Below are 21,558 nucleotides of genomic sequence, written 5' to 3'. Positions count from 1 at the left end.
GAGAAAAGGGATAATTCATAATTCCCCTAATTTAGGGGGTTCAACTGTTTGTAATTGTTTTTGATGTAGCCTAAAGTGTAAAACCTTTAACACTGCATACTGTTAATGTACTTACTTTTGAAAGTGGTGACCTACAGTGCAATGTGTGTTGTGCAATGTACAGGTGCATTCTACCAAGAGCAACAAAATCAGCCTGGTTGGTGGTTTTAAGCAAATGTTAAAAGAAGGAGGCGTGGCGTCTCTGTGGAGAGGAAACGGTATCAACGTACTGAAGATTGCCCCCGAGACGGCCATTAAGTTTATGGCCTATGAGAAGGTAAACACAAACTGAACACAATACCTTCGGCAGGATGTCGCTGTAGATGTAACTTTTGAATGTCAAAGATCCTTATATTCGTGTATGTGGCATTGTATAAAGACTCCCTCAGAAGCAATTTCAGCGAAAGTGTATTACTTCTGACAATAACAAGCATCTGTATTCATTGAGTTTTCATGCATCACTCGTCATTAGTTCAAGAAGATGCTGTCCAGTGAACCAGGAAAGGTCAAGACCCATGAGAGGTTCATGGCTGGATCGCTGGCTGGAGCCTCAGCACAGACTGTCATTTACCCCATGGAGGTAACACCTGTGTTCACTCTTTGTTTCATATCAGAGTGTTAATAGTTAGATACAACTTATTTTTTAATCCCTTTGATGATAATAGTTATTTATTTTGTTAGGTCTAACTTGTCCTCTGAGCATCATTTTCATCCTGAAGTCCTGCATTTTTCATTCTCCTGAAAATAACGACCAAAGAAAATAAAGATAATGCAGTTTCCTTCCTTTTTTGTAAAAAACATAATGTTTCAAAATATAATTAATAAATTGTTCAGCGACAATCAAACTGAAAGCTTCCGCTCCTATTGTTAGCCTTGGCTGCTACAAAGCGTTAATAGCAGTGTTGTCATGTAAACACGGCTTGACTGATCATTTTCGTCCCTGCAGGTGATGAAAACCCGCCTGACCCTGAGGAAGACCGGACAGTACACAGGAATGTTGGACTGTGCCAAGAAGATCCTGAGGAAGGAGGGAGTGAAGGCCTTTTACAAGGGCTATGTTCCCAATCTTATAGGTATCATCCCCTACGCTGGCATTGATCTGGCAGTCTACGAGGTTCGTGGAAAATGAAGATACAAAGCTCTTCTTACAACATCATCTGTCATTAAAAGCACTTTCACTTGTTTTATAGATGTCCTTTTTTGGATTTTGTGAAAATAACAATAGTCCTTTCTTAAACACAAACACTTCCTTATCCCACCAGAGCTTGAAGAACTTCTGGTTGGCCCGCTACGCCAAAGATTCAGCCAACCCCGGCATCCTGGTGCTGCTCGGCTGCGGGACCTTATCCAGCACGTGTGGCCAGCTGGCCAGCTACCCCCTGGCTCTGATCCGCACCAGGATGCAGGCACAAGGTAAAGAAAACCAAATCCCATTCAAAATTCTGTCAAATGTTTCTTTATTCGCTACTGGTATTTACCAAGTCTTCCCGTGATCTTACCCAGAAATGATTTCAATGATTGCACAGTTGTTGGATTATTTTCAACACAAATTAAAACAATACATAAATGATTTGAGCAGTACATGTTGTTTTATTGGTAGAGAAAAAGCACTGCACTACTTTAGCTAAAGTAAAGATTGGGTATATTAACTAAATATGTCAAAGCAGCCTGCATTCATATATTTTAATTAGCTATGGATTACATGGCTATTTGTATGTGAAGTTTACTTCCTTGCATCTTTACAGTTGTGGGTTACTCGCATCACTTTCATATTGCCCTTTTCCAGTTCTTAGCAAGAAGCTAAAATAAACAAAAAGCCAGATATGTCCCTTCTGCTGTAATTAATGGAGGCTAAAAACCCTGGCATAGTGAACATTATAATTGCATTCATCAAGTGGACACAAACACAACTCTGAATATTTGCTTATGCTGCTTCGTATATATATTGGACGTCTAATGTTAACTAAAAGGTTTGCCATGTCAACTTTATAGGGTGTTAATAAAAATGTATGTCAATGACAGTTTTTTCTGCTGCCCACAAGTGGTCAAAACTAGTTATCGCAGCTTAATCCAAGGGTTCTTTACTTTCTACGAATGGCGTTTGGCACAGCAAACCTTATCACACACGATATGGGTTCTATGGTGGCTGATAGTAATGAAATGGGCGTAAAGTTAATGGAAGAAAAACATCAGCATTACCTGTGTGGATACTCAAGGTCAAATAAGTGCTTCATGGGAAGGTGCATACACTTCACACTCTTTTACCAAAATCCAGCTTTAATTTTTTTGTGGTGTTTCACATTTCTTACATTTATGTATTTCCTCAGCTTCTCTTGAGGGCTCAGAGCAGATGCCCATGAACCTGATGGTGAAGAAGATTCTGCAAAAGGAAGGCTTCTTTGGACTTTACCGTGGCATCCTGCCTAATTTCATGAAAGTCATACCAGCAGTCAGCATCAGCTACGTGGTGTATGAGCACATGAAGTCTAGCCTAGGTATTCAAAAGTAGGCAGCAGAGTAACGTGTGTCTATGTGTGTCCTTATAAGTGTAAGAAGATTTGCAACATTTTTTTTTAAATGTCAGATCCCGTCCATTTGAACAGATTAGGGAATCTTGTCATGTTAAGAATGTGTTTACCTGTAGGTCACCAAAGTCTCAAACTGCTGCAAGTGGAGCCGTTGTAGAAGTTTTTAAGTGATGCTGGACTTTGGCAAAACTGTTAAGCCATTCAAAAAGAAAACATAGTTTACAAACTCCTGCAGTCATTGGTCATTGGTTTCCCTAATATGTTACCGAAAGGCACACTTGCTCATTTGGGTTAACACTTTTATTTCTATCTTTATCAAAGGTAGTTAAAAATTGGCGTATTTCACTTGTTAAGACACTTTATATAGTTTCCCAAAATAGGGTGTGAGTGGGGAGTTTTTTTACTAAGAATCTGAGGGGAACTTTTGAAGTGCAATACTGTACACTAGGATGATTCACAGGCTCGTATGTTTGATATTGGTATGTCATTTTGAGGGAAATGTTGAGAGGGAATGTAATGTGCCTTAAGTGCTTTTTCTCAGATATCTGTGGACCTCCCCCCCCTTCATTTTTGCCTTGCCTTTCTTTTCAAATTTGGTTCATTAGATGCTGGTGTTTACATGAATAAAGACATTTGAATATAAAAACTAAACGTGTCGTCAGTCTTCTATAAAATGTATTGTAATGATTACACTTGATGTTAATCATATATTTATGGCACGACATATTGAGGCAAGCGTAGTGGTGATATCAAAACATATTAAGTCTGATAACTTGTATTGTAAACCCAGATGTACTCAAGGCTGGTGTGTAGTGAGTCTGACCCCTGAGGCTTTAAGTACAGATTACTCAACTAGGTAATAGCATTTTCCCAGTGATGTCAATACTCCTGACTTTAGCCGTCTGATCCTGGCAACGTAAAAGGACACAGTAACAGCAGCTCAGCTGATTTGTAGCATTGCTCTAATGAAGTGTGACTTTTTTCTTATCATAAAAAAAGATCTTTGCCTGTTCCAGAAAATTGACCATTTTAAGGGGTCAGTTTTGGTTCTCACTTTTTAGACTATAAAATGCTATAAGGAGCAACAAAAAGTACAAATACCATCATATTTCGGATGACGAAAGTGCATTTATTTAACGTTCATCAACCTTCAACATTTTTTTTTCTTCAGTTATTTTATTGTGTGGCATTTACTGATTTGGGGCGACTCTTAGTAGTAGTTTCAAAATACAAAAACGTATTTAATCTGAATTATTTGAAACATTGTACACTAACCAATAACGTCTACACAGAGGGTACGTCTAGATAATGTTCTGCTTTTACAGAAGCCAGTTTAGCAGGATCTATAAAAAACACAATTGTGGTATCTGAAGGCCTGAGATTAGGACAGAAAAACTCCAATATCAAGGAAGAGAAATATGACCACCAAATTCAGAACATGGTGGCCAAATAGTTTCTATATTTGCATACTATTTAATCTGAGAATAGTTTTTTTTCTGGGTATGTTCCATGAATTAGAATTGTGCCCAGAAGAGAAAAACATGCCACGATGGTCAGGACAGCGCGCAGGGCTTTGAACCAGCTGGGGTAAGTGGGCAGCAGAGCCAGATCATAATGCAGCGCTATTCCTAGCCCCATGATAGCCATGGTGGCTGCAGGAATAATGCTGTCGCTCATCATCATGGACACACAGGCTAACAGCGAGGGAACCACACTGTTGGACAGATTTATCCAGTCAGGTTTGGCTGGGCTACTCTCAGGAAGAGCGAATCCCCAGCGAGCCCCGCCCACGAAGGAAAGGATGGAGGCGCCATAAGCTAACTGAGCATAAGCCAACTCTGGATAGTAGTTCTCAGTCACAGCCATGAGCAGAGTGGGCGCGACAAAGGGGAGAAGCCCTGCAAATCCAAGGTATAAGGCAGGTTTGGGACCCTTCCACAAGTGCTTCATGTCATAGCGCAGCAGATCCAACTCTCTGGGAGGTTCTGGGAGCTGGGGGCGCTTCTTCAGCCTCACTGCAGAGGAGTGGAAATGCTGGTTCCTCACAAGAGATGGAGCTGCATGTGTCTGGGTCCTTTGGAAGAACTCAATCCTCCTGGAGCTGAGGACAGAGGAAGATGTTGCTCCTCTGTCGTCTCTTGCTGTTGAGGCCCAGCAGGTCTGCAGGGAGCTGGATCCACCACCAGAGGCTCTGGGGAGGACTGATGTCCAGCATCTCTGTGCAGGACCTGCCCAATGCAAAACCTAAAGATAAGACATTTATGTTAAGATTACATACAATTCACCTATAATGATACATTAAATAAACATGAGCAAACAAGCTTTTGAAAATCATAAATGGTTTCTTACCTGCTTGGCTGAAAAGGTGCTTCTTTTAAATATAACAGAGAGCATCTGATGTAAAAAGTAAACAGAGATTTGGTTAGACAGAGCAAAGTCACTCAAAGCCTAAATAAAGACTCAAATGGAATTTAAAGTATGAATACAATGTACACTGTTTCTGTTTCACTGTTGATATGCTTTCGATAATGTATTATATCTATTACATTTCTTTTTTAATCACACACTTTATTATGATTGGCATTACCAAAAATTGTGTTTTTATAGTATTTACATTGGACCACAAATGTCAATAGCTATTATTATTATTATAAATATTGTTGATATAAGAATGTTGATACGATAGATGCAAAGCGTATTTTTGTATAGCTGCAGTCAACTGTTTTCTAGTAAAGGTACATACAAAAGAACATATGTAATCCTCTAATGACTGAATTTGGCATATAAAAATCACAGCTATCTACATGTGTTTCCCTACCCAAATACTGTACGTTTTCGGAAACAACTGTCCAAATGTAGAATATGATCTAAAATACAGTTCTATTCAGATCAGAAACCAGTCTGTCCTTCACCTGTTCATCTTCCTCTCTCAGATACACTAACGTTACACCACTGGAGCCTGCCTTAGCACGTGGCTAACAATTTAAGCTACATTCACGAAACAAAGATCATAAAATTACCTCTGTTTTAAATTGAAAGTATCATAATCTACTGTTATTTATTCCTGGGGTCACTCCGAAGGTATTAGTGGAACACGTTGGTACGCGGCCTATTCCTTCCGTGTTCCACAAGAGGCGTCCAGGAACTACAGTTCCGACACAACACAGAGAGCAGTGTATTATGTCATTAGTTTCGAACTGGACGCGTTATATATTTTTTGTAGGTGTTAAATAAATATAAATGTACTCCTGAACTTGTTCGAATTCATAAACATTGGGCAATTACAGATTATACTGAAGTCATAAATGGAATTCCCCATAATAACTCCCCCACCTCTACAGACATAAAAAAGAAAGTATCAACATTTTAGTTCTTTAATTTTTCCAATTTAATATGTATTTTCGATTTGATTTTCTGCAGGCTTTAGGTAAACAAAAGGGGCATGTCTTTATAAGAAAATATTACACTGTACAATTTAACAAACTGAACTTTATATATAAAGTGCTTTGCCAAGTATTATTACTACAATGGACATATAAAAAATACTCCTGTTTTTATTTGATGTTATTGCTTTTTATATTTAATATTATGAAAAATCAGCAGTTTTCAAAAAAGCTGTTTAACATTTCCAAGAGTTGTCAATAAAAGAGAAATCTACTTTTTCATAAAGATAAACTGTACATTTTCTAAGGGAATAAGCGGACAACACAAATGTTGTATATTTGAACAGGATGTGTGCTGGGAGGGTTGCAGCATCGTTGATAGATTGATATTTTAAACATTAGGGAGGCCATGTCTGGATAATGTGCGAGCTCCAGCTGTGGGTAAGAAGTTACAAAGTGTCCTTGTTTTATAACATATGGATATGGTTAAGGATATAGAGAAAGTCAAACTGGTTCAAAGTTACGTTCAGTCTATGGATCTCATTTAACAGCCATTTCTTTATTTTTGACAATGCAATGATTATTAGCTAAGGTTAGAAAAAACTAAAAACAAACATATTATTTAGTAGACCTTTTATGTAGAATGAAATCAGATCAGTCAGCCTTACAGAAAAACAGTATGCTTTAACATCAGATTAGATAAGTGAGTGCCTCATGAGAAGCCCTACAGTTTGTACAAAGGAGAAGTGAAATAAGCCAAATAACAGTTACTTCCTAAAGTGAGCAATATGTTTAAAATATTAGAATCATTTAAAATAAAGTAACTTTGCTTCAGTACTTTTGATTCATACAGCAATAAATGTGTCAGTGAGAAGTGCACAACAATTGTATCAATAGTGCGGATGCATTTGTCTCTGTGACCTTTTAACCCCCAGCAGGGGGCAGTCAAGCTACATAAACATATTTATCTAAAGGTGGGAACTATCTTTAGTTCTAACAAGTTGCTCCCTGTGTTTAAGTGTAACTACTGTAGATAAGAAGAAAAACATTTCAAGTAATAGCAATGTCTCCCGATTGTCCAATCACTTTTCATACATAATCCTTAGAATAAGAGCTATGTCATTTCACCAGTGTTGTCATATATAATGCGCACACACAATGTAATCAATGAGCTCATGGCACAAAGCAAGAAACAACTGTCATCCTCTCAAAATAATAATAAAAAAGGAAGCAGCCGCCTGCAGACTGTCACAGCTGTAGGCAGGGCTCAGACGGCATCGCTCTGAAAGACAAACACCAACATTTTATTACACTGAAATGTAATGATGTAATCCATCATCGTTTACTAACCCCAATCCTCAAGATGTACTCAGTTGCATAATTTACTGGTTAATGAACAATTGGACTTGATTCCAAAAGTATACGTAATCTGGAATTAATTGGATTAATTAATGGATAGAATATGCATTAGGGTTTTCCCAGGACAGGATGTTTTTTTAAATCCTGTCAAATACAATCCTCTTTTTGTATTAAAGCTCGTCAAATTATGTTTTATATTATTGATTTATTCACACAGATTAACTCGACTGGACTCATCATGTGATACTGACCCCTCCACAGCAGTCCCCACACAGACATGCCAGCAGGCCGTTCACCACCTGCACAGCACACAGCGCCATCTGGATCAAACCCATGACCAGCAGCACCGAGAACAAGGAGAGATGCCAGGACACAACGCCAGACGGCTCCAAACACTCCGACCAGATATTTTTGTCTGACAGGTAGTCACTGGAGTGGGAAGGTGAAGAAGAGACAAAATGTTTATTTAAAAGGTTTTAGGAGCTTTTGTTTTTGTTTTACTGTGTGGTAAGAAATCAAATGCTACATTGGGGAAACGGTAAGCATCTTTGATGAAATAATTAATGAAAGAAGTTTGTCATTAGACTGCAACTGGAACTGACCCTTTAACTCTCTTTGGATGGTAAAATGATGTTCACTTTCTTTGATTCATTATTACCCACACACGTTATGTTAAACGTATAGTTTGCTTTAAGAAGAATACTTGTCAAACAGCTTGATACTTAATACTGGCTGTGTGTCTTACCCATTTGAGAAGGGTGTCCCCCAAAACTTTACTGTTTCGGTAATGTTAACCACACATTGAGGTCCTTCGTTAATAGCCACAGCAGAAACTATAACTGAGTAACCAGCCCCTGCAACACCGACAGCTGCAAACAGTATGGAGCTCAGCATCTACACAGAGAGGGAAAGAGATAAGAGAAGTTACTCATATTTGCAATCAATACCGTTCTCGTTTCTAACTCGTGTTACTACAATGGAGTTTTTATTCTTTCACTGTGCAGATAACAGGCTGGGTGAGGGTCACCAACAGAGCATTGACAACACAGAGCTACTGAGGTGTGTGTGTGTGTGTGTGTGTGTGTGTGTGTGTGTGTGTGTGTGTGTGTGTGTGTGTGTGTGTGTGTGTGTGTGTGTGTGTGTGTGTGTGTGTGTGTGTATGTGTGTATGTGTGTGTGTGTATAGGGGTGCTGCTTTCCACACCTTCACATTTTTTAAGTATTGATCAGTCTGTGCCGAAACAATGCCAGCTCTCTGTGATAAAGTCATGTGAAACTCCCATTAGACTAATTTCTTGTTACTGTACTGGACATATATCACAATTACCTTACATCAATTTGTGTTCAATGTGTGTGTGTTTATGCTTTTTGGCATTTATTGCTCAGTAAATCATGGAGGGTGTGTACATAGTGCAATTGGGTTTGTTTTAGAAGTGATGAGACTTATGATGGTGAGAAGTTAAACAGCAGTGAAACATCTCCTCACCGCAAATCTCCGCCCGCAGCTTTCATTGCCACAGCAACCACAGCAATCATTGTTCTTCAGACCCAGAAAGACCAGAGCTGGGAAGATCATCTGTCACACACACACACACACACACACACACACACACACACACACACACACACACACACACACACACACACACACACACACACACACACACACACACACACACACACACACACACACACACACACACACACACACACACACACACACACAACACACACACACACACACACACACACACACACACACACACACACACACACACACACACACACACACACACACACACACACACAGCTATAAAGATGATGTTTAGATAATGCCCATCTGCAGGAGGAAATTAAACTGCTGAATGTCCCGCAATAAACATAGAGATATGAAATACTGTAAAGCTAGTCCTAAACATATTAATGATGCGCCCACTATCAGCATTATCAATTTATTTTTCTAAGGTACAAAATGTTATCCGTTCTTCAATTACAGTATTCTAAATGTGATGGCTATTATCAATTATTCAAGGCACATTTAACTGCAATGAAAATAGTTTTTAGTTGACGCCCAAATACATTTCAATTATATTATCTATAATCTATTTTCACTACTACACAGACATACTGACACTGTCAACAGAAGCCTCACATATCACTCCAGTAGCAATAGATTAAATATCAAAAACTACACAAAAATATTCAGACTTCTGGAAGAATCCAGATTTCAGAGCAGCAGCTGATATCATAGTGGAGATCGTCTACTACACAATGCCAGATTCCCCCAGCGTTTACTCTCAGTGTTGTAACGTTAAAGATACTCACCAGCACTCCAGATCCCAGAATGCCTCCAAAGTACCAGACTTGCTCTGTGATGTGTTCTTTCTCCACAGGTTTCCCCCCAGGGAAGAAGAGCAGGATGTTGCACAGCACACACACAATCGCCAGAGGCATCAGACTGATTCCCAGACACTTGGCAAAGCTGCCTGAACACATTTAGACTCTGATGCTTCAACCTCCTCTACTAGGGAAAACTACTTACTTACTCTCAATACTCCACCTAAACTGGCAGCTTTGTTTTAGACTCTTGTCCAGTCCTCAATAATAGTACTCCAGCAGCTGGCTGAATATTAGGCCTATATTTATCAGCAACTGCAGCTTCCACACACCTTCTAAGAGTGTTTTCTAACACTTCTAAAGCTTAATTGGTTCGTCTGAAAGCTCTGTTCACTTCACTTGATATTTAAAAATGAGCTTGTCTGCCTGACCTGTCCTGTTTCTATTTGGCTGATGCTATGGGTGAGCCTTTATAGCCCACCCTTCCCTCAGTGATTCACTTTTATAGCAGCTGTAATATGGCAGGATCACACACAAACTCGTACAAACACACATGCACGCAAACACACACATTAATGCTGGGTAACACGCCTGTGTGTCTGCACACACTGGCAAAGACACAGTGGTTAATGTTCTACCATGTGTTTGTTTACATGGAGACAGAGAAGGACGTGACAGACAGTTGGTCGATAAGCAGAGGCCTCAACGCTGATCTGCAGCTACCGCAGGTTAGTGAGTAACAAAACAAGACTTCAGAGTTTAGGACGCTCCATTAATCAACTCTAGATAATTACTCATAATGTTTCACGATGTTACAGGTCGACATGTGAGTCAGATGTGTGAAACATAATATGTTGAAACAATGTTCTGCATTTATCACAATAAAACTTCAAAACTGCACTACCTTCCTGGTTATCACTTTTAATCACAGATTATAATTAGTTTGGCTAAGCAAATTGGTCATACAGTTATCATCTTGAGTTAACATTGATTAAATAGACACACATCATAAAATCATTGATTTTGAATGTTTTTGAATTACATTTGCTCTTAGTGCTGTGAAAAAGACAAACACATGCACCAAAATGAGTCATTAATCTGTGAACATTTGAACTAAGTTGGTTTAAACGAATCCTGCCTCTGCTTGCACTGACGAAATCTTATGATATTTACTTTAATTTTTAAGTTAAAAAGAAGAAAAACGGGGTGTTGATGTTATAAAATAATACAAATCTCAGACAAATGGTTTGCCCTTGTCCCGTTGGAATTAAATACAATTTCACATATATTTGTTAAAACTCTCTCAACAAACCTGAATTTAAACAACAGTTTGTAAATATGAGTAGGCCTATAGAGGTTAGTTTCTTCAGAATTGTTGCTATCCAAACTTTGTCCTGTTCTCTGAACTATGGGTAGTCCACTTATTGCACTATGATCCCTCTTGAAGTGTTTTCTTTTTACCTGAAGATGAATGGGAATGTCAGCCTAGAACAGGCTGCAAGATTGAGATTTTAACATTTGAATTAAACTAAAATACACTTCCACATTATTTTCTGCTGAAACTTCAGCATCCATCGATGTATTCTGTCATCACGTTCTCTGCTGCCGACCTAGTTGAGACAGACTCAATGGATACCCGATTAACAGATCAGAAGCCGAAAGTTCAATGCGGTTTAATTTTGTTCAGTAATTGTGCCTTGTTGTTTTCAACAGTCGCTGTTTTTTAAAGCGCGATGGATACCGACTTGTCTTTCTGCTCTCGTCGGTCTCCTGTGGTGTGTTTACACGGCTGCGCGGCGTCCAGCCAGCCGATAGCCTCCAGTTTAGGACTCGGTGAGTGGAAAACAGTTGCCATGGAGATTCAAAATATTTGATGGCAAAATGACAAGCATGTTATTACAAAATCTACTAATAACTTCGAAAAACCGAGAACAAAGCCTGGGATATTCCACAATGAAGTTGCACCATAAAAAGCACAGTCCATAAAAGGCAGAAGTTAGTTAGTGCAGTGAGTTTTGAGCTAACGCAATGCTAGCAAACTAGCTACAAAAGCACAACAAGTGCTGAGAAGGAAAACTTGAGGATCAGAAACAGAACATTTTAAATCAAATCAAATCAAGTTTTATTTATAATCAAGTTATTTTAGACCCTAATAAAGTGCATTATTGGAGTAAAACACTGTGACACTTTTTGAATAAGAAATGTTCTCATTCTTCCAGACCACATAACTACTGTTTTTGATGCAATATCTTATAATAATTTAAATAACCATACAAATCTCCCTGATCTTAATATGACATTTTGAATTGGCTTGTTTTTCCAAACAACTCTATTCAGAGATTATAGCAACAAATCCTAATTTTAAAAGTCTGAAATTGAGGAATGTTTTGGCAGTTTAGCTCGAGACAATAAAATGATTTCTCTAACTCTAAGCGTTTCACCTCTAGCCAATATCATTAATGCAGTAATACATGCAACCTCTTATCTATGTTTTATTCACGATTTTAAAATAGATTCAAGACAGCCAATGGTTCTTGATAATACTCATAGTAAGGTAATACAGATTGGTTTAAAATGACAGCCCGGCATTCACAGGCAATACATTTCATATTCATATTGTTGCTTCCTCAGATGCACAGATGTTCTTATAAAAGGCTCATTCTCTCTTTGCAGATGTTTAATCTTTCCATGTGCCTATGAGATTTAAGATACCAATTTAGATTCGAGCAATTGAATTTGTGCAGCTCACAAACACATTTTTGGAATGAAGGGTTACAAAGTTGGATGCATTGAAAACTTTGAAAATAGAACCCAAACTGTTTGCACTGATAAATAATCGTGCAACATTATTCACACAAAGGTTATGTGTCCAGACATCCTTAAGCGTGGTGGCAATGCAGCAGATGCTGCGGTTGCCATAGCAGCAGCACTGGCGGTAACAGAGCCATGCAGCACTGGACCTGGTGGAGACGCCTTCTGCTTGTTCTACAACGGGGAAACCGGAGAGATCACAGGAATTAACGGCAGGTGGAGAATCTTCTCTCTCCGTTGTTGTCTTTTCATATTACAGAGTGGTTAGCTGAGACTCTCTCTGTGTCCTTCTCAGTGGTCGTTTGCCCAGGGCGCAGAGCTTGGACTTCCTGGAAGGACGTGGTTACACTGCGGGGGCTCCTCCTTCACCTTCTGATGCCCTGAATGTCACAGTACCAGGGGCCCCTGCATGCTGGTGCGATACCGTGCAGCTATTTGGAAGTCACAAGGTTGAACTGTGTGTGTGTATGTCTTCTTGTATCTATCTATGTATAACTATATACAATACACAGGTGGCCAAAAGCCCATTAAATGTAATGCTTTAGATTACATAAACAAGCTAAACCTAAACACTGCAAGTGGAACCACATTGACACACACCACCAACACATCTGGAAGTAAGATTCTTAGTGTGTTTCAGACAGTGGTGTTAAAGGTGAATCAATCTTATCATTGAATGCTGTGGAATTTCCCTTTTCTTCAAACCCTGTTTTAGTAAAAACAGGATTACCTTGGCCATCTAGGGAAGGGTTTCTACATATTATCCACCAAATGTGGGCAAGATTTTAGGAACACAGTTTGAGTTTCACTTCACTAACAAAACAGCTCTGCCTGCTCAGATTTAAAGAAGGGTATTAGACAAATACAAAATGTTTACTACTGTGCGGTTTGTGGCCTCAGCATGTGTTTTGGAAAACTTTACATGTTGTTAGCTAAAATAGAACAGCTCAACCGAGTAGTTAATATCCCTACATTATAAAGTAACCAGTGAAATATCCTCTTATTCGCAATGATGATTCTAATTATTAGATGTTTATTTTCCCGACTGGAAAACCTTTAAAGGAAATGACAAGTTTCTAGTCTCCACATATTTCTTGTGAAAACAATGACTCTCACTTCCTGCTAAGTGAGGTTTCCTGTGAGGTAATAAGCGCGTGTTTCCTCTCCCCATTTCCCTAGCTGTCCTTGCAGGAGGTGCTGAGCGGGGCATCAGAGCTTGCAGAGGTGGGGTTTCCTGTTGCCGAGGTAACAGCTCACCACTGGGCGAAATGGGTGGCTGCTCTGAGAGATGATGGGAAGGAACTAGGCGGAGACCTGCTAATTAATGCTCATGCTCCTAAATGTGGTCAAGTATTCAGAAACCCTAACCTGGCCCAGACCCTGAAGGTAAATCTTTAAACTAAAACAAGCAAAAAACACATGTTAAGGGTCATATGAGGAGCATTAAGCATTTTTCCGAACAATGTAAAGCCCCAGAGAAACCGCAGTTTTTCTTGTCTTTCAGGAAGATGAAGGAAGGGAGGAATACAGGGATGGGCATAGTAGGAAACGCATTAAATGAAGCATATAAAGAATATAAAAAGAGCGAGCCTTTATACCCGGCCAACAACAGAAACATTCACCATTTGAATACAATCATTTCCAGTGTATCCAGGTTATAGTTCAAAGACCTCCCAATTTTTCAACAGGTCAATTTTTTTAATTTGTCTAATATTTTGGTTCATGATTAAATAGTTAAAAATGACCTGCAAGCTAATAACATTTTTATTTTAAGGAGGTTAGCATGTTGACATTAGCATTTAGCTCAGGAGCTTTTTATTATAAATGTTTACCTTTTTGTGTATGGCTTTTAATAAATGCTTTAGTCAGCTAGAGTGAAATGCCATTTATATATAAAAAGTAATTCAAAATATATATATTTTCCTTTTATATTTAAAGTATCCTGAAATATAATTTGATATTTATTTATACTGAAATGCTTTAGAATATTATTTTAAGCATAAATTAGATGTTGTGATGTAACATTATAACTCTTCTTTTAAACAAAGGCAGGTGAGGCGGTACATTTTGTTTCAAAACTTTTTCTCTATCCTGCCCCTTATGTGAATGTGCAAACATAGTTGCATGGGTGTGTGCAGACTAAGTAACATTCATAAAACGAGGTTCAATCTGTAGTTTCCTGTCAGTTTCCCTATATAACTATGTCTGACGCCCACCATTTGGGTGCGTGATGGTCCGCTTGTGTGTCACTATAAAAGCATGCGCTGATCGATGCTCGTCTTTACTACATGAAACACTCACTCTTTAGTAATTCAATAAAGCAGGAACACTGCCAAGCTATGATAACCCCTGCACTCCCTTACACTACCAAACCTTAGGAAAATGAAACAATAGGAGTGACCTCATTAATCGAGGGTTTCCATGGCGTCATAACGGTCATTCCTCAGCAATGACGGGGTGTGTCTTTTTTGTGCTGAAAGCTCACACACACATCATCCTGTTCATTTGCTATCATGGATTGGACTTTTAGAGATAAACAATAGTGCCCGCATATATTTCAAACTGTATACATGCTGCATTACATCATATTTTAACGTTTGTGTTTTATACAGTTTTATTTCATGTGGCTGGATTGAAAAGTTGACTGAATTCATCAACAGGAGCTGGGAGAGCATGGCAAACCAGCTTTTTACCAGGGCAGAGTGGCCCAAGCCATCGTCGATATCATAATCCAAAATGGAGGAGTCATGACACTGGATGATCTCAGCAGCCATGACAGTGAGGTCGTCACCCCTATTAGCACAGAATACAAGGTGATTTCCGCAACAACTTTTCTGTCTATACTTTGACTACTTGGTCAGCAGCATGAATGACTCAATTGTGTGTTCAGGGTGTGCGTCTGTGGGAGCCTCCTCCTAACAGTCAGGGATTGGCTGCCCTGCTGCTACTCAACATCCTGGACAACTTCCGTCTCAAAGGTATATCCTGGCATGCTGACGTGCCATCAATTACTGCCTTATACAAGAGAATCTCAAATATAGATATTATTCTTGTAACATTGGTGATCAAAATGGCGTTTGGCAGTGTTTACTGATGATTTATCTGCTGAAATCAGAATTACCTAGATTTCCAATTCTCTACCATTCTCAAGCGCTAAAGAAAGGGCATCGTCCTGATTTACCAAGATGGGAAATGCACCAAGCAGCTCTCAATACTTAATTATGAGCCAATCCTCACACCCAAATAATGATGATCTGCCCCCCTCACTTCGTGGAAACAATTAAGCATAAGCATGCTCACATTATTACTAATAATAGTCTAGGTTTTATTTGTCTGGGATAGGATGTCCTGCTCTTTATATTTCCCCCCCTACACATTACAATGGAGGAGGTTGTGATTCCATTGATGTGGGTCAAAACATTCAATAATGACACTTATAAAACACTGCAACAAACAATGATCCATTTCAGTGAACTTTTCACAGTCCATGGATTATTTAAAGCTCTTGAGATATTCGCCCTGGTTCACCCGACAAATAGCCAGTGGGATTTTTCTATTGGATTTTGGACTATTGCAAAAAATAAGCTCTGTGGAAAACAAATATTTATGCACTACTTTTTGTTCAGTAAGATACTCTTCACAAATAAAAACACCTTTAATGCTATTGGAAGCCTAATTGCAATAGCTAGCAAAAGCAAGCTTATGTTAGACTACAGTTAATGTTGAACAACGGTTGCATGACCTAAACATCACCACCACTTGGATAATTGTGCTAAATAACATTGCTAACAGGCTTAAAAAAAAAAAGCTTTAGCAGCTTTGACAAGTTTGTACAGATAGTTGATTGGATGGTTGTTGAAGGTTTGCCTCACTGTTGATGTTACAACTACCACAATGTCCAAGATACATTTGTCTGAAGTTGCTATGACATTTTCTTTACTTCTTAAAGAGGATAAAACCAAAAGTCACACAAAAAACAAGTGTCTGTTGATGATATCGTTCGATTTGCACTCATCTGTTGTGTGTGTGTAGCTGCAGGCCACAACAGCTCTGACTACATCCATGTACTGGTGGAGGCTGTGCGCTTGGCACAAACAGATGCTGTGCGTTACCTGGGCGACCCTGACCATGTGACCATCCCTTTGGAAACGTTGCTGGACAAGAGCTACAGCCACCAGCGAGCACAGCGCATACGCATGGACAGGTGTGTGTAAGTGTGTCTGTCTGTTAGTACCAGTGTGTACCAGTCGTTCTCTGTTGACTTTAGATAGGACTGTAGACTTTGACTCCCCCCCCGACCTTAACGTCCATCCCTTCATACCTTGGTCTCTCCTCCACTGTTCTGTTTGCTTGTGCGTGTAGTTTTGTGTGTGTATGTGTGTGTGTGTATTTGTATGTGTGTGTGTGTGTGTGGGTGTGTGTGTGTCTGTATTTATTGGCAACAAAATATATTTACTTGGCAGTATTGTAGACTTTGAACCTTTGGCCTTCATCAGTTCTAAAACAAATAGACAAACACACTTAAAATGTCTTAAAGGGGACCTATCATGCAAAATGCACTTTTGTACGTCTTTTATACATGAATATGTGTCCCCGGTGTTCCAGGGAACTCACCAAGTGTCAGAAAACACAACCCTCTCTATATTCCTCCATACCCAAATCTCTAAAAAAGGGGCTGCAACGGATCTGATAAAAACTGATCCAGATTTGAACACTGTCCTGACGTCAGGACGGTGGCGCTACGGCTATTGGGCCAACTCCACCAATCAGGAGGAGACAGCCACGGCCATTGCCGTTCGAAAGCGCTGGAGACGTTGTAGTACATATGCCAGGCCAGTAGATGGTGCTGTTCTGCCCTTATCTGCCCTTACAAACACAGAGCTAAAAAATGTCAAATTGAGCGAAATGAGGCATGGCTAAAATGCATGATCTGTTTGGTATTTTGCAAAAAAAAAAAGTATAAATATGCCTTATATAGGTATGGTCCTACACTATATTATTCAAATAGCATGATAGGTCCACTTTAAATAACATAATGATATCTTTACACAAACACATACATACATATTATTTTGCTGTGTACAAATACATATCCCAGTCATACACATTTCATAGGTTTAGGATCACCCCAAGTCAACCATTATCATTTGAATAAAGCGTAAAATAAATGTGTATCAGAACCTGATTACCCGCAACTATGTTTACATGTATATTATAAAACAGCTTACTGGTAGAAATCAAGGAAAGGCAGTAAATAAGAGATCATATTCACATGCACTGCAATAACCTGTAAAACCTGTGTTTACATGCTGACAGTCAGATTATTAAGTAAACTCCCTATGACATTTTTAAACCAAGACTGGCTTATGGTTTATAAGTGCTTTATGACGCCTGATGCTGAAGAGTATTTTGTGTCCTGGTCTTAAAATTAGGAATGACATGCTCTGATAAGACAGGTAGTGATAAAGCACACCATTTATTTATTTTTAACTTATAACTTGTGCAGTATACTAAATATACAATTTATGTCAATTTTTGAAAATATATTTACATATCAATACAATTATTTATCTTTCAGTGACTTGATAAAAAGGGTTTCTATAAAGCAGTTTTTGCTGATGCCTTAATGCTACATTTTAACAGCTGGTGTCGGCAGATGAAAACAGCAGCAACATGATTAATCTATGCATGTTTTTAATTGTGTGTATTTTTCTGCAGGGTCATGGAAGAGGTGGAGCCCGGCTTGATGACAGGAAGTGACACAGTCTATTTTTGTGTGATCGACAGCCAGGGCAACGCTTGTTCATTTGTCAACAGCACATACATGGGCTTTGGCAGTGGGCTGGTCCCTAAGGATTGTGGATTCTCACTACAGGTGACTACAGGTCACATAGAATGGATTAGTGTCTTTACTCCTCAATGACAGTAACCAAATATATTTAAGTTGTGGACAAAACAAGACATGTAAGGACATTTTTAGACCACGAAAAACACAAGGAATGAAATAAAATGCATTTTTAAAACATTATGATCCCATTATCACATGGTATTGTTACATTCTCTTACAGACCAAACCTATATGGAGACACATTGCTGTAGTCAATTAATATGTAACAAATGTAATATCCATGGAATACAGAGAAGTAGAATTCATAGTTTGCTTTTAAGAATCACCCTTAAACCTTAAAACTAGATGAGGAACTAGAACAAATTGATGTGTGTCATTAAATGAGATTTCTACGTTATTGCCCACAGAACCGGGGTGCCAGCTTTTCTCTGCATCGTGACCATGTCAACTGTGTCGCTGGAGGGAAGCGGCCGTTTCACACTATAATACCTGCACTTCTCACTGACTCTGCAACCACATCAGAAAAACCAGTCCTCCTCGCTGCGCTGGGGGTGATGGGCGCTTTGATGCAACCGCAAGGACACGTCCAAGTATGATTGAGAATAGACTGGGCTGAATAATGAAATGCAGAACAATATCTATCAGATGAAGTATGGGAAATATGTCCCTGACACGTTTGTTTTTAATCATTTACTTTTAATTGACCGCAAAAGTTGCAATTGATTATTTGTTAGTCACACTAGATCAGAAAGTGGAGAAATCCAAATTTGAGACACTTATGACAAAATCATAATAACCTGAACGTTATAAACAAGTTTAATGTATTTATGAGTTATGATATGATATTGCTCTTCTGTGTTCAGGTATTGCTAAACATGTTGGAGTTTGGGATGAATCCTCAACAGGCTCTAGACGCACCAAGAGTCTATGTACAATATGACCACACAAGTAAGTATACATATGCAAGTCATTGAAATGTTGTGAAAGAAGTCAGTCAGTGTATTCTATGCCTATGTAAAGCCTTAAGTCATATTCAGGTTACATTTTCTGTGTGTAGCTGAGCAGTGGTCTGTTAATCTGGAGGAGGGCGTCGGCCAGGAGGTAGCTGAGGAGCTGAGAAGAAGGGGCCACAAAGTCAACTGGCCAATCACAGGTAACCTTTATGTTACAGTATGTCACTTATGTCACTGCTTCAGAAAGTACACAATACCCATTTTATTCAATCATTCATAAAACACCAATGAAAAATAACCAAACGGGCAAAAAATACCTTTACAAGGAGTAAAGATGACTCACAAATGTAATGTATATGCACATGCATCATGTTGCAGACAGGATTAGTTTGTTCCTTCTTTTCTCTTACCCTGGAATCATCCTAGCTGGTTTAGCTTTTACTCTATGCCTTTTCTTTGTTATAATGGCGTGAACATGGTATGCTTGTTATTACCATTCGATTTTGATCCCCCTACTATCTGCTACCTTTTTAGTTCTGGAAGATCAGCACCCCTGAATTAAATTAAATGTCAAATACTGGGATATTTTGGTTAACAGTGCATAATTGTGATAGATAAACAGATAACAAATGAAACATCAACATTGGCTCATCACATTTTATTTATTTATCTTTTCATTCAAACACACAGGCCACAAACGGTCTCAGTTTGGGCGGGGACAGATCATCACAGTGGGGGATTGGTGGAACCCATCTGTCAATCAAGCTGATCCTCCATCCAGGGTGCTGTGGGCGGGATCTGACCCCAGAGCAGACGGATGTGCTATGGGATACTAAACAGAAGCGACCTTCTCTACTCTGCTCTGTTTATGTAATATTCAGATACTTTGATCACGAAGCTTTCTGAAGGCAAATCCCTGAGAAATGTAGAACAGTAGTTTTAAACATCTTGCAGTAAAATCATCCACAGAAATCTCAAAACTCTTTTCCAACTCAGGTTTATGACATTGTCATAGCACAGCATCGTAGCACAACACATTACAGCTTCATGAATTAGATTATAATTACATCTATAGTTCATTTATGAGCTGATGCACTATTACTACTGAAATATAGATAACCACATTGGAAAACAAATCTTTGTGTAACATATCAGAGATGTCTTTCCTTAACCCTGCCCTTTTTTTTCAATAGATAATTACAAATATAAATTATGGGACGGAGTGGCGCAGTGGGCTGTGCGCTGATCATCAGATCAAGGGTGGCGTTGGGGAACTCCAGTTCGAAACCCGCCACTGCGCCAGGCCGTTGTGTCCTTGGGCAAGACACTTCACCCGAATTTGCTCCTGTGGGTACTGTCCACAGTACAAGACCGTTCCATGTATGATATGTGTGTAATGTGTACTTGTAAATCGCCTTGATGACTTCGAGGTGTGAAGGTGGGCGGAGTGGCGCAGTGGGCTGTGCGTTGATCATCAGATCATGGGGGCGTTGGGGAACACCAGTTCGAAACCCCCCTCCACCGCTGCTGCGTCTGTAAAGCCGTTGTGTCCTTGGGCAAGACACTTCACCTGAATTTGCTCCTGTGGGTATTGTCCACAGTACATGACCGTTACATGTATGATATGTGTGTAATGTGTATTTGTAAAGCGCTTTGAGCATCTGGAAAAGCGCTATATTAAATGTAAGGAATTATTATTATACATTTTTAAATAAAAGACAATGATAATTTTACGTCACCAATAAATGACAGTTCCATCTTTTTTCTCTAGGTGACATTTAACAAAACCTATTGAGTGGAGGAAGTGTACAAATCTGACGTGAACCAAGTCAATCAGTGTTATGTCCTTTTTCATATTGTTCCTACACTTAAAGTGAAGCATATGTACTGATTTAACAGTCTGTATTTCAAATGATCTGTGAAGTATGCTGGATCTATTTAAACAAATGCCAAATTAATTGATGTGTATGTTTAAGCTTTATGATTTAGTAAATGTTTAAGCTGTCAGGAAACGCCCCCTGCTACCCATCTAATTACCAAGCAGACAGGACAAATACAGAGACAGAAACACAGGATACATGATATTACAGGATATGCAGTTGTAGGGGTTATAAGAACATATAAAACAGCTTGCAAACCACTTGTTCTCTGCAGCAGGCAGCTCAAATATGATTCCACTTCAACTAATCTCTTAAAGTAGAAACTTAATGTTGGACTTTGTTTCACTGTTGATCTCCTTATAGCTCCAAACCGCACCTGGTACCAACTGTTTACACCTATAAAGAGCCATGTGTTCAGTCA

General features: G+C 39.1%; 4 protein-coding genes across 12 annotated transcripts in view; 2 read left to right on the top strand and 2 right to left on the bottom strand.

The window, feature by feature from the left end:
* LOC117495474 (calcium-binding mitochondrial carrier protein SCaMC-1-like) overlaps positions 1-3,117 on the top strand; it is a 9,771-nt gene extending 6,654 nt beyond the window's left edge. The window contains 5 exon segments of the mRNA XM_034146747.1: positions 164-316; positions 512-619; positions 986-1,153; positions 1,302-1,452; positions 2,367-3,117. Coding sequence (XP_034002638.1) covers positions 164-316; positions 512-619; positions 986-1,153; positions 1,302-1,452; positions 2,367-2,548 — 762 coding nt within the window. The 3' untranslated portion in view covers positions 2,549-3,117.
* A 180-nt stretch (positions 3,118-3,297) lies between these two features.
* Positions 3,298-5,713, bottom strand: LOC117495475 (transmembrane protein 69-like). Its single transcript, XM_034146748.1, has 3 exons — positions 5,588-5,713; positions 4,917-4,961; positions 3,298-4,811 (listed from the first exon to the last, which is right to left on the bottom strand). Exons 2-3 carry the CDS (start codon positions 4,959-4,961, stop codon positions 4,041-4,043), a joined length of 816 nt encoding a protein of 271 aa, XP_034002639.1. The 5' UTR covers positions 5,588-5,713; the 3' UTR covers positions 3,298-4,040.
* A 775-nt stretch (positions 5,714-6,488) lies between these two features.
* tm4sf4 (transmembrane 4 L six family member 4) lies at positions 6,489-10,124 on the bottom strand. The gene is made up of 5 exons (XM_034146745.1): positions 9,634-10,124; positions 8,795-8,884; positions 8,055-8,203; positions 7,561-7,738; positions 6,489-7,232 (listed from the first exon to the last, which is right to left on the bottom strand). The coding sequence occupies exons 1-5, from the start codon at positions 9,802-9,804 to the stop codon at positions 7,218-7,220; spliced, it is 603 nt and encodes a 200-aa protein (XP_034002636.1). The 5' UTR covers positions 9,805-10,124; the 3' UTR covers positions 6,489-7,217.
* Positions 10,125-11,290: 1,166 nt separating this feature from the next.
* On the top strand, positions 11,291-21,215 carry LOC117495471 (glutathione hydrolase-like YwrD proenzyme). 9 transcript variants are annotated; one of them, XM_034146742.1, is made up of 12 exons: positions 11,291-11,478; positions 12,519-12,672; positions 12,752-12,905; positions 13,636-13,701; positions 15,117-15,269; positions 15,347-15,434; positions 16,489-16,666; positions 18,175-18,331; positions 18,712-18,894; positions 19,168-19,252; positions 19,362-19,457; positions 19,948-21,215. In XM_034146742.1, the coding sequence occupies exons 1-12, from the start codon at positions 11,379-11,381 to the stop codon at positions 20,091-20,093; spliced, it is 1,560 nt and encodes a 519-aa protein (XP_034002633.1). In that variant the 5' UTR covers positions 11,291-11,378; the 3' UTR covers positions 20,094-21,215. The 9 variants fall into 9 exon arrangements, with proteins under 9 accessions (XP_034002633.1, XP_034002630.1, XP_034002629.1 ...); XM_034146739.1 differs by having other exon boundaries at positions 13,636-13,842; positions 16,489-16,660; XM_034146738.1 differs by having other exon boundaries at positions 13,636-13,842.
* The last annotated feature ends 343 nt before the right edge of the window (positions 21,216-21,558 follow it).

This window comes from Trematomus bernacchii, unplaced genomic scaffold (assembly GCF_902827165.1).
Source record: "Trematomus bernacchii unplaced genomic scaffold, fTreBer1.1, whole genome shotgun sequence".
Classification (NCBI taxonomy): domain Eukaryota; kingdom Metazoa; phylum Chordata; class Actinopteri; order Perciformes; family Nototheniidae; genus Trematomus; species Trematomus bernacchii.
This window is presented reverse-complemented; position numbering and strand designations above follow the sequence as displayed.

Bases quoted from the DNA above. Each gene is read 5' to 3' on its own strand.
- LOC117495475 (XM_034146748.1), bottom strand. From the start codon at position 4,961: ATGCTCTCTGTTATATTTAAAAGAAGCACCTTTTCAGCCAAGCAG. The intron at 4,812-4,916 runs GTAAGAAACCAT...TCTTATCTTTAG, and splicing joins GCACCTTTTCAGCCAAGCAG to GTTTTGCATTGGGCAGGTCC.
- tm4sf4 (XM_034146745.1), bottom strand. From the start codon at position 9,804: ATGTGTTCAGGCAGCTTTGCCAAGTGTCTGGGAATCAGTCTGATGCCT. The intron at 8,885-9,633 runs GTGAGTATCTTT...TGTGTGTGACAG, and splicing joins TTCTGGGATCTGGAGTGCTG to ATGATCTTCCCAGCTCTGGT. The intron at 8,204-8,794 runs GTGAGGAGATGT...CTCTCTGTGTAG, and splicing joins GCTGCGGGCGGAGATTTGCG to ATGCTGAGCTCCATACTGTT.
- LOC117495471 (XM_034146736.1), top strand. From the start codon at position 11,379: ATGGATACCGACTTGTCTTTCTGCTCTCGTCGGTCTCCTGTGGTGTGT. The intron at 16,667-18,174 runs GTAAGTGTGTCT...ATTTTTCTGCAG, and splicing joins ATACGCATGGACAGGTGTGT to GGTCATGGAAGAGGTGGAGC. The intron at 18,332-18,711 runs GTGACTACAGGT...TATTGCCCACAG, and splicing joins ATTGTGGATTCTCACTACAG to AACCGGGGTGCCAGCTTTTC.